At 45.4% G+C, this 13,074-nt stretch overlaps 1 protein-coding gene across 1 annotated transcript; it reads left to right on the top strand.

Moving 5' to 3' along the window:
- Positions 1 to 471: 471 nt before the first annotated feature.
- On the top strand, positions 472 to 2,825 carry LOC142581980 (uncharacterized). Its single transcript, XM_075691418.1, has 2 exons — positions 472 to 584; positions 2,524 to 2,825. Exons 1-2 carry the CDS (start codon positions 573 to 575, stop codon positions 2,743 to 2,745), a joined length of 234 nt encoding a protein of 77 aa, XP_075547533.1. The 5' UTR covers positions 472 to 572; the 3' UTR covers positions 2,746 to 2,825.
- The last annotated feature ends 10,249 nt before the right edge of the window (positions 2,826 to 13,074 follow it).

The raw sequence follows: 13,074 nt of genomic DNA, 5'->3' as shown, positions 1-13,074 counted from the left end.
GTGCGCCTATTAGGGGCCAAGTGGCGCATGCACCCGAACGTATAAAGCGGGCCGGGGTGGCCGCGGGTGTACGTAAGAAGTGAAATAAAGCAAACAGTCAAACCAGGTCATCAACGGCCGAGACGAGGCGAGAAGCAAACGCGTCGCGAGCACGCTCGACCGCGAAGTCCGTCGTTTCACAAGGTGCCCCCTAACGACGCAACTGTGACGTCGCCTTGCTTTTGTTGTCTCTTTCGCGCTCGTTTGGGGGACTTCGAAGCCGCGCAAGCGCTCGGAGGGCGTGGTCGCGATACTGTGTTTTCGTAATTTCGCGAAAACCAACCCGAGAGACCCACTCCTTTGTGGCGCGTAAACAAATAATCGTGGCGCTCTACTTCGAAAGCATCGCGAAACGAGAAATAACGAGAAGTGGGAAGGGGGACGCGCGAAGGTGTAGCGGGAGGAGGTCGGTTTGCGCACTTATTGTGTGGGTGCCCGCTTTGGTATAAAAGACGGAAAGCCCGAGCAGCGGATATCACGCAACGAAAGGACTTGTCTATCGACAGACGTCAGCACCACTCCCATTCGTCAAAATGAAGGCCTGCGTAAGTCTGTCGGGTTACTGCAATATTGCAGGGCAGCACGGTGGCAATTACGAATGTACGCTCTGATCTCGTCGATGCTAGCGCAATTCTTTTCTTCTCTAAAATGGCATGCTCGCAAATGCCTGCCTGTCAGTTCCGCCATAACACAACTACCGAGAAGAAAGCTTAGGGTATTGACAGGCATCAAGAAGTTGCCCTATGAAAGGGGTAGATAATAGAGAAGAACGTAAAACAAAAGATCCACGGCAAGTAAGGTGTTTGTAGATGCAGTTTTTGGTGTCGGATGAAGGTTTCACTGACCACCAATTTTTTATGAGATAAAAATGCAGTTGGCTAGTATGAACACTCGTGAGTAGCAAAATCAGTTGCGTAGAGGAACTATATATGTTAACGTTCATGCACTTGTTCTCCGCACGCTTTGCGCCTATGCATGCGGAGCCTTTTTACCTAAATTAATGTGACAAGTTCGCCAGCTAAGATATCTGCCCAAATCAGTATGCTGATTGAATAGAGCGTATTAGGGTTGATGGACGCGACATACAGGTCTGTTTGTGCGATAGAACAGGTGTTGGTGCAGTTAGATTGTATGTAAATTCCGTACTTTTTTTCTTGCCTATATTAATTCGGAAATACTTCACAAGAAAATAAATCATTGTACTGAAAAACATGCATCGGAAAAAAGAAGCGATATAGCAAAGTAGCATTGTACATATAAGAAAGCGCCCGAACTTTACGAAGCCTTATGGTTGAAGGTAAGAAACACAAATATTGTTTGACAATAGGAAATGATTGTTTTGCTCTTTATCAAAATTTGCAAGACAAAAGGCGAGTGTCTATATTTATTTTATTTTTTTATCAGTTCGCCCGTATCGTGTTAAGCAGTGTCCAAATCATGTCGTCAATAACGTGTTTCCGGCTTTGCAATCCCTTTCGGTACGTCTATGTTATCAAAATTATGGCCTTCGAGAGCTTCTTGTGTTGCCCGGTGAGCTGTAGGTGAGGCACGAATTTGGACTCTACCTACTGCGCTTCAGAGACGGACGGCGAAATACAATCACTCGCTCTCTAGTGATATTTGTCGCTACCTGGGATTTATGATGAGAGCGTGTTTTCTGATAGACTGTCCTAATGAAGGATGTTCTGTCGAAAAGTAACAGCTGAGTAAAAATTACTAATATTTATTTTTTCTAGCGCCCCTGGGCTCTTTCTTTGGTTAGCTGTAGATTACGCCTCCTGTAGTGGTCTCGAAGCACGTGTTAAGAAAACACTTGTAAATTATGCAAAGCTAGATAAATGACTAACTTTCCAGCCAATTCCTTGAAGAAGTTAATTTGCATGAATTGGGGAAGGAGTCATACCGACTACAGTACGCCAGAAAGAAGTTTAGTGTAGCATACGGCATAAAATTTTCGATTTGCGATGTAAAACAATGACAACTGGGAGGCTGAAATTTGCGACGAAAAATAATTTGGCTGCAGCATGCTGAGACCATCAATGATTTCAGCAAACTTGACCGCATTATATAGTGAAACAAGCGGCACAATTATTGACTAATATAGCAGGACGAGTAAATTTGTGTCGGCGGATGTCGTGTAGAAACTTAAAGCCACTTTATTACTGCGCGCAATCACGTACTGCCTCTAAATGAACTTGTATCCCGTAAACGACCCAACATATCCGCCCTACCTGCACTAGGCTTCGTGCGTTGCACTACCGAAACCGGTTCATGCAATTTGGAGTTTGAGTGCTGAACTGGGAGACAGCGCAGCTAGACAAGGTAAGATAGGCAGGAAGACGCACCTACTTGTTCTCGTCATGCTTCGCTGCTGTGCAATTTAGGAGCTATAAATAACCAACTACCCTAATAATGCACACTGCTTCCGATTGTACTTGACCCGATTCCTAACCACTCTCCATCTCGTAATTCCTGTTATTTCAGCTTGCTCTGTTCGTCTTTGCTGCCATGGTTGCTGCCAGCCTCGCCGGATACTTGTACGGCGGCTACGGCGGTTACGGTGGCGGCTACGGAGGCTACGGAGGCGGCTACGGTGGCGGCTACGGCCATTACGGCGGTGGCTACGGTGGCGGCTATGGCGGCTACGGTGGTTATGGAGGCTACGGAAAGTACGGTGGCTACGGAGGCTATGGCTACCACGGCTAAACGAGATGTTCGTTCATTCGCTACAGCCAAAGCAATCTGTAAAAAGTCAAATGAATAAATTATGTGAGTCAGAATGAAAATGTGTAACGTTCATATGGCTGTTTATACTGTCATTATAGTCTCCATGCTGCTCAAGCCTAAAATCATGCTTAAGCCAACATCCAAAGACGTCCACTGAGATTTGTGAAGCGAAATTACGCCACTAAAGACATACGAGCACGATATTTTGCAGGTGAAGTTTCCGCGGATTAGCTGCAAACACTCGGAATATCCCGTTGTTCTCTGAGTTGAAATATCAAACTACCACATTTTTTTTCGAATGATTGTGTTCTTATTGTATATTGCGTCGTGCGGGACGCATCATCAAGTTTGGTCTTGTCTGTTGCACCTTGATGTCCTGATTCACGCATGCGGAATTACCGCGAGATTCTTTGGAAGTTCGTACCCCGAATCTGCGCAAGAATATGAATCCGTCTTTTTTATGACGTGATGCCGCATGTGACCTGACCTCTCGCAGTAGTCGCGAAGCGTTTTTGAAGTGTCACGCGCTCGGCCCGATCTCAGAGACAAGTCCCCCGCCCCCCACCTCCACCCCCCAAAAATATCGCACGGTCGCGCACTAGTGCAAACACTCGTGCGCTGTACTGCGGTGCAAGTGCACCGGCAGCTGTACGTCTGCACGGTGCCGAAAATGTGCGTAGCGTACGTCTGCAACTTCACAATTAAAAAGGAAGGAGACCAGCGCTTCGGCCGGAGTTGCACTGTGAACCACGTAGCAGCGCCTTTCATTGGTGATTAGCACATTTATTTGAAAATCCTTGCATTACACCGCAGTGACACTACAAAAAAATATACGTTGCTGACGAGGTCTTACAGCGCCGGCACGCTCTTCCTGGTGGTGGCAGCGCGTGTCTGGCTTCACGTACACGTTTAGGGTACCGAATACGGTACGGATACGAGACCAACCAGACACTGACGGCAACTATTAGCCGGCTATTCAGCACAGTGTGTCGGTGAGACCATTCTATCATACCTGAGAGACAACGACCCAACCAACGAGGGCGAGCTGTCGTAGCGCGGCGGGTGTAGGTGTCGCACAGAATACGCGTACTATCATACATTTCGAGCGATTCCCGCGCGATCGGTGGTCGAACCTGCAGCGCGATAATCGATGTGCCTTCGCTTGTATATGTTACTATTGAAAGCCAAGATGAATTGAAACATATTTGGGAAGCTGAAATGCTCGAACTTAAACTCTCTCCAGCCATGCTAATGAAGTTTGAGCCGATGTTGAGATCCTTTAGCGAAGGTTAGGCCTAGCGGAGCCGTTTAGTTCGTTCACTCGATGCCGGCGTACCTGAACTGAAAACTAAGCAGTTAGGACGAAGGAGACTGCTTTTATAGTCCAGTGCTGTCCTTAGAGATTTGAAAACAATTACTCTTCGCACTGTGCGCCCACAATGAGTGGGAAGCGACGAGACAGATGCTTTGACAACGTCTATGCGTCGCCGTTCCTGAAGGCTACCAGTTCCATTCGTTACGTAGGTGGATAGGCCAGTACGTGTTGTTATGCTAACACATTTCTTTATTCCACAGATTCACTGTTTGCCGCTACTTCAAATAGGAAACAACAGACGGTGCATTTGGAGAGCAACATCAACAACCACCCCGTTCAGTTACCGACGGTGTAAGCGATGGTATCCGCATTTTCGCGAGAGTACTGCACAGCCTATGCATGTTTGCGTATGCTTTATGCATGCGATCGCTTATGCTTAAACATTATGGAACGCACCTATTCTGAGTAAGATTAAGGCAAGGAAAAGCGATAATTTGAAATAACAGCCCGTACTATGTTTATCTCGTTCGCAGTCGCCAATATTAACGCGGCTCTGCCGCTCATATTGACTCGTCTCTGATTGGAACAGACTTGGAGGCTAGTTGAAGTTGAAGTCCATATAACGTTCTGTCCCTTGTACTTCTTGATGTCTTCCGTTGTCTTTTTCACGCTAGTTCGTGACGTCTCAAGTCTGTAATAAACACCAACTAGCTCAAACGGTTTCCTCTAATTCTGAGTGGAACAACGTTACTCATATGACCGGATATGTACGTTTTGCAAGGCTGGGCATTATTTTACATCAGCGTTGTGCCGTTCTTACAATATCTGAAGGTAGCAAAGATCTGTGGTTGTAAATGTCGATATCAACAAATGCACCGATTCGATAATTTTAACGTGGAATGCTTCTTGCTGGAATGCTTCTTGAATATGCCAAATATCTCAAGAATGTGCAAAAAGTATTCAAAAAGAAGCCGGCAAGTGCCTGAAATCAATAAAAACAGATTTCAATGTAGCCGCGTCGGCAGATGGAATTGCGCGTGTCTTTATCGGTCGCACTATTCGCACAATAGCGCAATCGTGCATTCTCACCCAGTAGTCGGTGAGTGCTACTAGGCTTCCAGGAACGACATGCTGCCCCGGACGTGCGATTGATATATTGATTCGCAATCCAGGAAATGCACAACTCAGGAAAACTCAACCTGGGCGCAGGTACACAAATCAACAGGCGAAAGCCCCGGCATCCTTCCAAAATGTCTCGTGCTCCATGCGGGAGAGGGTTGCACAGGAAAGGGAAGAAAAAGGAAGACTGTAGCAAGTCAAGAACTTGAGAGAGAGAGAGAATATTAAACGAAAGTAAGAGAGGTTACCCATGACTGAGCTGTAGATCTTGGGGCACTAGAACGTCTAGGAAGTACCCTGAAAACTCCTATCATAGCTGATTTTACTCCCACCTTCCCTGGTTCCTCAATCAAAAAACCGCGCTTTCTCTTCTAACAAGGTTAAACTACCTTACACGTAGCCGTGTGGCTTTTTTGGTTATAGCTACAGATATTGAAAACATTCAGAGCCGAATCTACAAAGAATATAACGCTAACCTACGGTGACCTTCGGCAACCGCAATTTCAATGACTACGCCACAACATTGTCAATGTGTCCGCAGATAAACACTACGCCACAAGGAGACTTTCACAAAAAGCAGAGGGTTCACCGAGGAAGTCGACGCCTACAGGTCAACCAGGCACAGTAGTCGCTATCATGTAGCTCTACAAGCCGTAAACAGTGATCGCGTGACATGCCTTTCTTCTTCATCTTTTCAGAACCACATTGCAACATTTTCGCAATATTGTTCCTTCAAATATTTCGGCCCGTTTCCATAAACGTTTGCTCATTTTTGTAAGTTTTAACAGCTCGAAAACACAAGGGAAAATATACACGTAAACACGGGCCCAGCGCTGTACTACCAACTGAATTTTTAGCACTAGAGCGCTGGCACTATCGAAAATTCCCAGCGGCTACGGGCATTGGTAATGAAGTACTTATTTGTTGTAGGCTTACGACACCGAGTCTTGCGTTTGAAGGCACAATTTGTTGTTGAAATTATTTCAGCGTTGTCATCCCCATGGTTTTCTTCATCGTAATGTCTTCTTTGCTTTATTTTACTGATTTTGTCATCTTTATTTGATTTCTTTGTAAGCTTTATCTGGGTTCAAGAGTCCCTAGGCTCCTCATATTTTAAGAAACCCTGCCATAAGCGCTACCCTGTAAGAGCTTCCTGCTATTGGTAGGGCGTTTGTGTCGCGTTTAGTATACATTATTTAAAAACCTTTTGTGCGCGAACAGACAGGGCAAAGAAAAGGGGGAACACAAGGACGAGCGCTTTCTAACAACTGGTCAACTGGTGTTCCCCTTTTATTTGTCGCTGTCTGTTTGCGCACAAAAAGTTTTTAAATAATGAATCTGTTTAGACTAGGCCGACTCGTAGTAATGCGTTTAGTATATTTATTGGTGGAACAGCTTGACGAGCTTTTTCCCCTTGGTACAAGATCATGTGTTGTTCTTGCATCCAGAGATGAGCAGCACTATATCATATCAAGAGTGAGATGATGGAACTTACTCAAAGTGTGATTCTTTTTAAGTAAAAAAAAAATGCATTCTAGTCCTGTGTGTGCGCGTGTGTGTACTTTGCTCCATGACTTACTGCGCAATTCAAACTTGCAATATGTGGCACTAGCTTGAAAAAACAAAATTATGCCAGAGTCGGAGTTCCCCATCAGTATTTAATTGTTTATTTAAAAATAGGTATCCTCATTACTAGTTAAGAAATAATCAGTAATTCATTCATTCATTCATTCATTCATTCATTCATTCATTCATTCATTCATTCATTATTTTACAGGAAAAGGTCGTCTCATACACAACGCAGCTGCGATATATCAGTTTTCTTGACAAAATAGTGAAGCGCTTAAGTATATCACAAAAATGTAGTGCACAACTACCGTCATTTTTATTACGGATAAGCGATTTTGATACCTGATTTATCCGTTCAGGGGATTTTAAAGTAAACACTCAACAGAAACATAGCCTTTCCTTGTAACTAACTTATCACTCTATTAACTACAGGAAGGAATCAGTTAAAGCCACCTGCTAATCCTTAAGATGCAATTAACTGGTAATTATTTCTTATATTACCTACTACACTGCATTGCACTATAAGACTTTTAGTACCATGATCTCTCTATTAAAGAAGGCTACCACTGAATCAGCAGACGCTAAGTACCGTAAAACAATAAAATCAGCCACAAATAGGTTTTCAGGTATATGAGATTCAAATTTACTTTAGCGCGTGGTCATAGATCTATATAGTTTGATCGACTATGGCGGGTGCAAGCTTTTCTTGCTCGTTTGGAAGGTCCTAGTGGATTGTCTGCCATACGCTTTCTCAGGCACTGCAACCTAGAACGCACCGTTGAATTATATGTTGTTGATGCAGCCATCGACGCTGAGGGAGCAGTGCAGGATTATCACGCATGTCACTGAAGCATAAGCTGAAGTTCTGCCACAAGAAGCTCACGCATGTAAGACGCCGTTAACGTGTCACGAAGTGCTTACAAAATCAATTTGACGTGTCCAAGTATTCACATATTGACGCGCGAGCAACGAGAATATATAAGCTAGCGCGCGCTCCCTGAAGGAAAGTCAAGGCGAGGCAGAGGTAAGTGCGTGTCGTGTACGGCGACTGGGCTCTATATATATATATATATATATATATATATATATATATATATATATATATATATATATATATATATATATATATATATATATATATATATATATATATATATATATATATATATATATATACATATATAGATATATTGCGACAGAAGGGTGGCGTAAGCTGCAAACGCACCGGGTGGTTCGCCGTGTTTTTCCCTAGCGGTGACAGATGGCACCACTGTTTCTTTGCAGTGACATTGCCAGTAGCCTGTACGTCTTCATTTCTCAATATCGGGAACCGCTCTGAATAAGATTGCCGAGATAACGCATGAACTGTGCTGTGGCGGTGACATAAACCATAACAATACTCTACAACACTATTCACTTCCCCGCGGTGGGTAAATAGATAAGAAACGCCTACCCCTTCGTCTTGAAGCCGGCGGCCCAAGGCATGCAGTTGCCGTTATGTCAGACGTTGACGCGATACGCATTGCATCCGGAAATCTAAGAGAGACTTTGAAAATAAAAAAAGAACTGTTTTTCCTGCATCAATGAGGAAAGCCTTTTAGTTGCCGTCTTATTAGTGTTACTGCCTCAAGCACGCCTCCAATATTAATGTTCCACGCGACATATTTTTATGACAATAATTTTATTCTATGTATGCCCAAGCTGTTTCTGAATGAGTCCATTGGCTTTTGCCATGTCGTAATGGTGAGGCAGTACTTCACAGAAAACTTATTCTGCAAATATCTCGCCTTATTGTGCCAGCATTTGAATTGTGCTTTGAGCAAACGTGTAAAATCATTTGACACCACTCATACCTTTGGAACAATGACCACTACTCATTATCTTGTTTATTCATTCAATGCAGGTGACAGTATTCCTAAATAAGTTACTTTTTAATGGACTAGCTTTCTCACTGAATGATTCTTCAGTGAAGTGTGAAATTTTCATAATAGAAAATAGTGTTTTATGAGCTCACAGCTTTTAACATAGTTCACGAAATAGGTTTATTCAGAGTAAGTTTCATGCAGAGGAATTTTAAAGATAGGCGGACGCAGGTTTACGCTAATAAGGTAAGTTTATAAGGTAACTTAATAAGGTAAGTAAGTAAGTTAATAAGGTGAGATCCCTCTGGGATCTGACGTAGTCAGCGGCGTTATCCACGACATCGACGTCACCATCCTTTATAACGACTTGCCGATTCTTATCAAGCCAGCCAATGATGAGGTCGTTGTTGGTGTTAAGTGGCTCGGCAATTCACGACGCGTGAAGATTGGATTCAAGGGTAAATATATACCTTCGCATGTTAAGGTGGGATACTTCAGACATGCACTGCGGCCTTTCATTGCGAAACCTCTTCAGTGCCGCAAATGCATGAAACTGGGACACGTGACCACCGTATGCGAAAATCAGGCAGCATGCCTCCGTTGCGCCGAGCCCCACGCTGGAGATAAATGTGGCGCGACTGCAATGAAGTGTTCAAGCTGCGGAGGGCCACATGAAGCTTCATCGAAAAAATGCCCACATATTCAGAAGGAAATGTCTATATTGAAAGAGATCGCGAGAGATAACTCATCTCATAGCGAAGCCGCCGAGAAAATCAGGAAGCGACGTTCCCGTCGCCGGCGCTCCTCAAGGAAGGCTGTTGCCCCTGCGACACGTATGCCACTTCCTAACACACCACCTCCTCCTCTGCCGCCCAGGCCAAACACTGTAGAAAGGACCGCGAAGAACAAGGTCACTGAGAAGGCCACATCTGCGGAATCTCGGCCGGCTCTACCAAGACGACAGCATTCGCCCACAGAATCACAGCAAAATTTTGCTGGACAACCCCCGACGTCTACTGTCGGTGATTTGTGCGACCAAGAAAGGGAGGTGGTTGATATGTTGCAATCGCTAATTAATACAATGCGCATCATACTGAACAAGCTGCAAACCCCAGCTGCTCGAAGTGCTGTGCAAATATTGGATGCACCAAATCCGGCACTTGCTAGCATCGTTTAAGCATCATGGCTTGACCAATAGTCCCCTTTCGCACTGAGGTTAAAAGTGCGTCGATCTTTCAGTGAAATACCAGGGGTCTAAGGACCTGTATAGCAGACTTTCGCCAATCCATTTTTACAAATCGCTTTCCCATACTTGTCATTTGCAAACCAAATACATCAACTCCACTCCTAGTGCCCGGTTACGAATCTTTCGTCTCGTCCACATGTGGTGCGAGCACAAAAGTAATCATCCACATTCGCACAGACTTTACATATGTCGCTAACGCGGTAGAGCCTCATGACGACAACAAATCTGTCTGCCCGAATATCCAAAAGAAGGATGTGTCATTTACACAAATTGGAGCCTACATATCCCCAGCGGGTCACTTTGACGGCGAAGGACTGAATAAAGTATTACTAATGAACAATGGCCCCTGGGTTATCCCAGGTGACTTCAACGCGCATCACCAGCTATGGGGAAGTACTAAGATTGAGTCCAAAGGCAGGAGTCTTGCCTCCTTTGCTGCCGACCATGATTTTTGCGGCGTGAACGACGGCAGCCCTACATTTCTGCGAGGCACGACCTATAGTAGCTGCTTGGACTTAACTTTGGTGTCACGGCGCTTTGCCTCGAGCGTCCAATAGTTTACGGACGTTGAAACTCATGGAAGCAACCATATCCCAACATACATAAAGATTAGATGAGTTGAGCAACGCTCCTCTACTGTTAAGCGTACAGTTGATTGGACAAAGTTTAAAAAGGATATGGATGATGCCTGTCGGGAAAGCCTTTCACACACTGTCGAAGCTGCAATTGCAGAGGCATTGAAAACGTCCATCTGCTCGCTTACAAGGTGAGCAAGACGAACAGACTTGGATATGGGACTGGAGAGGCTGCCTGCGGCACGCCGACAGGTGGAGAGGAGTTATCGGTGCCCGAAGTGCGTCTTGGATCTGAGGGCTTCACAAGGCATACAAAAGAAAGTCCAGCGTCGTATGAATAAATTGGAAGACAAGCGATGGAAAATTTTCTCTCAGTCGCTTGAACCAAGAAAATCGCTCTCGAACATGTGGACAACGGCTAGGGGTCTTCGCTCATCTCTGCATCAAAGGAAGCCCTTTGCTGCTCTGGCCCCCTACCAACTGCGCTCGGAACTTGAAGCGGCTGAAGAGTTCTGTGCACGGGTTGCTGGGCCCGTGGCCATCATTACTGATGCAACACTGAATGACATCCCTGAGGCGCCTGTACCAGAAATGAACGTGATATTTTTACTCGAATAGCACGATGCTGCGTTGGCAACCTGCGGACGTTCTTCGTCACCACGACCTAATGACATCACGTATGCTGCCCTATGCCACCTTGGACATGACGTACGTGATAACCGGCTCAACTACTACAATGAGTCTTGGCAGAACGGCGCCGTTCCTAAACAAAGGAAATCGAGCCGCTTGATCTGCACTCTGAAACCTGGATAGTCCCCGCTTCAGCTGTCATCATATCGTCCGATTGCGCTTTCGAGCTGCGTCAGAAAAGTGATGGAAAGAATGATTCTCGCTCACTTGGAATGGTACCTAGAGTGATTCAACATCTATCCCGACGCCATGACGGGCTTTCGTCGATGTCCCTCGTCCATCGTCAACGTCATTGACATCGTAACCTGGGTCCAAAATAAATAGAAAAGCCTCAAGCGCCTATCAGTGACACTTTTTCTAGATATAAAAGGAGCATACGACAACGTCGCTCACGAGACCATACTGAACTCACTTGAGGCTGTTGGAGTTAGTGGCCGGGTGTATCAATGGATTCGGGACTATTTGATTGAGAGGTGCTTCTTCTTACAGACCAAAGACGGCCGAAGTTCAGACCATTACATCTTCCGTGGTGCGCCGCAGAGTGGAGTGTCGAGCCCCAATTAGTTCAACCTTGTCTTGGTAGAACTAGCGGAGTACCTACTGCGCACAGTTCCTTTCCATATACGCCGACGACATTTGCATCTGGCCTCTGCGGTGACTCGCCCTCAGCTACGAGCTAGGCTTCATCGGGCGGCAACCATGACGGCGTCTTATCTCCGAGAACAAGGCCTCAGCGTGTCTACTGAAAAGTGCGCATTGGTTGGCTTTACGCGCAAACAAATGTCATCGTATCCTGTTTCAATTAATGGTCAAACTGTACCCTATACTAAGACGCATCGCTTTCTGGGTGTAATCATTGACCGCTACCTCTCGTGGAGCCCTCAGTGCGTCTATCTAAAGAAGAAATTAGTTGCCATTGCTCAGGTTTTTAAATGCGGAAAAAACTGGGGTACACCAGTCCATTCTATGATGCAGCTGTACAGGGCACTGTTTCTCGGACACCTACGTTACTTTCTACCAGTGTTGTCAAATGCATGCAAGACGAACTTTCGCGCTTTGGAGAGCACACAAGGTCAAGCCCTAGGCACGCGTTTAGGGCTACCTCGGCGCACATCAACAGCAGCAACAATTTTCATTGCGGGAGACCATATGATCCAGACACACGTAGCTGTCGACTGTCTCAGAACGCCCATTCGCCATTTGTGAAGGATCCCCGACCATCATATGGCCTCCCTAACAGCCAAGGAACCTCAAACGACCTTTTCAAAAGTGATTAGCGCTCATCAAGATTGCATACCGTCATCTTTTAAACCGGCGACGAAGCCTTCATCTCCCCTGTAGTGCCTGCGACAGCCTCAAGTAAATTTTGCTATTCCTGGAATTACAAAAAAGTCTAATCATCCATCGCTGGCTCTGAATCAACTTACGCTCCTATTACTGCACCAGACGTATCATGACTGCATACATATTATATGTATATTATATATATATATATACCTATGGTTCGACCTCACCTACCAGCTATACTGCCGCATTCGTCGTTCCAGCTAGGCAGGTTACGGTTAGATTCAAATTGTCACACATGACTGACTACATCTACGTCGACAGAACTTGCAGCTCTCCATGCCGCTATGATGTACGCCACCGAAGAGCCAACAGAGAACTGGGCCGTATTTTGTGATTCTAAGGCCGCCCTTTACAGTATCAAGTCTACATTACATCACAGTACTTCCGAGAACATAATATCTGACATCAAGGAACTGCACCACCATGCTCTTTAAAGAGGGCACAACATTATATTTCAATGGATTCCTGCTCACTGGCATCGTCGGCAACAACCCAGCTGACAAGGCTGCCCGGTCTGCCCACGAAGATACCCAGACGCGTCCAGTACCTTTGACGAGGTCGGACGCTGTTAGGGAACTTCGCCTA

This window comes from Dermacentor variabilis, chromosome 5, assembly GCF_050947875.1.
Source record: "Dermacentor variabilis isolate Ectoservices chromosome 5, ASM5094787v1, whole genome shotgun sequence".
Taxonomy (NCBI): domain Eukaryota; kingdom Metazoa; phylum Arthropoda; class Arachnida; order Ixodida; family Ixodidae; genus Dermacentor; species Dermacentor variabilis.
The sequence above is the reverse complement of the archived record's forward strand: the minus strand, read 5'-3'. Positions and strand labels throughout refer to the sequence as shown.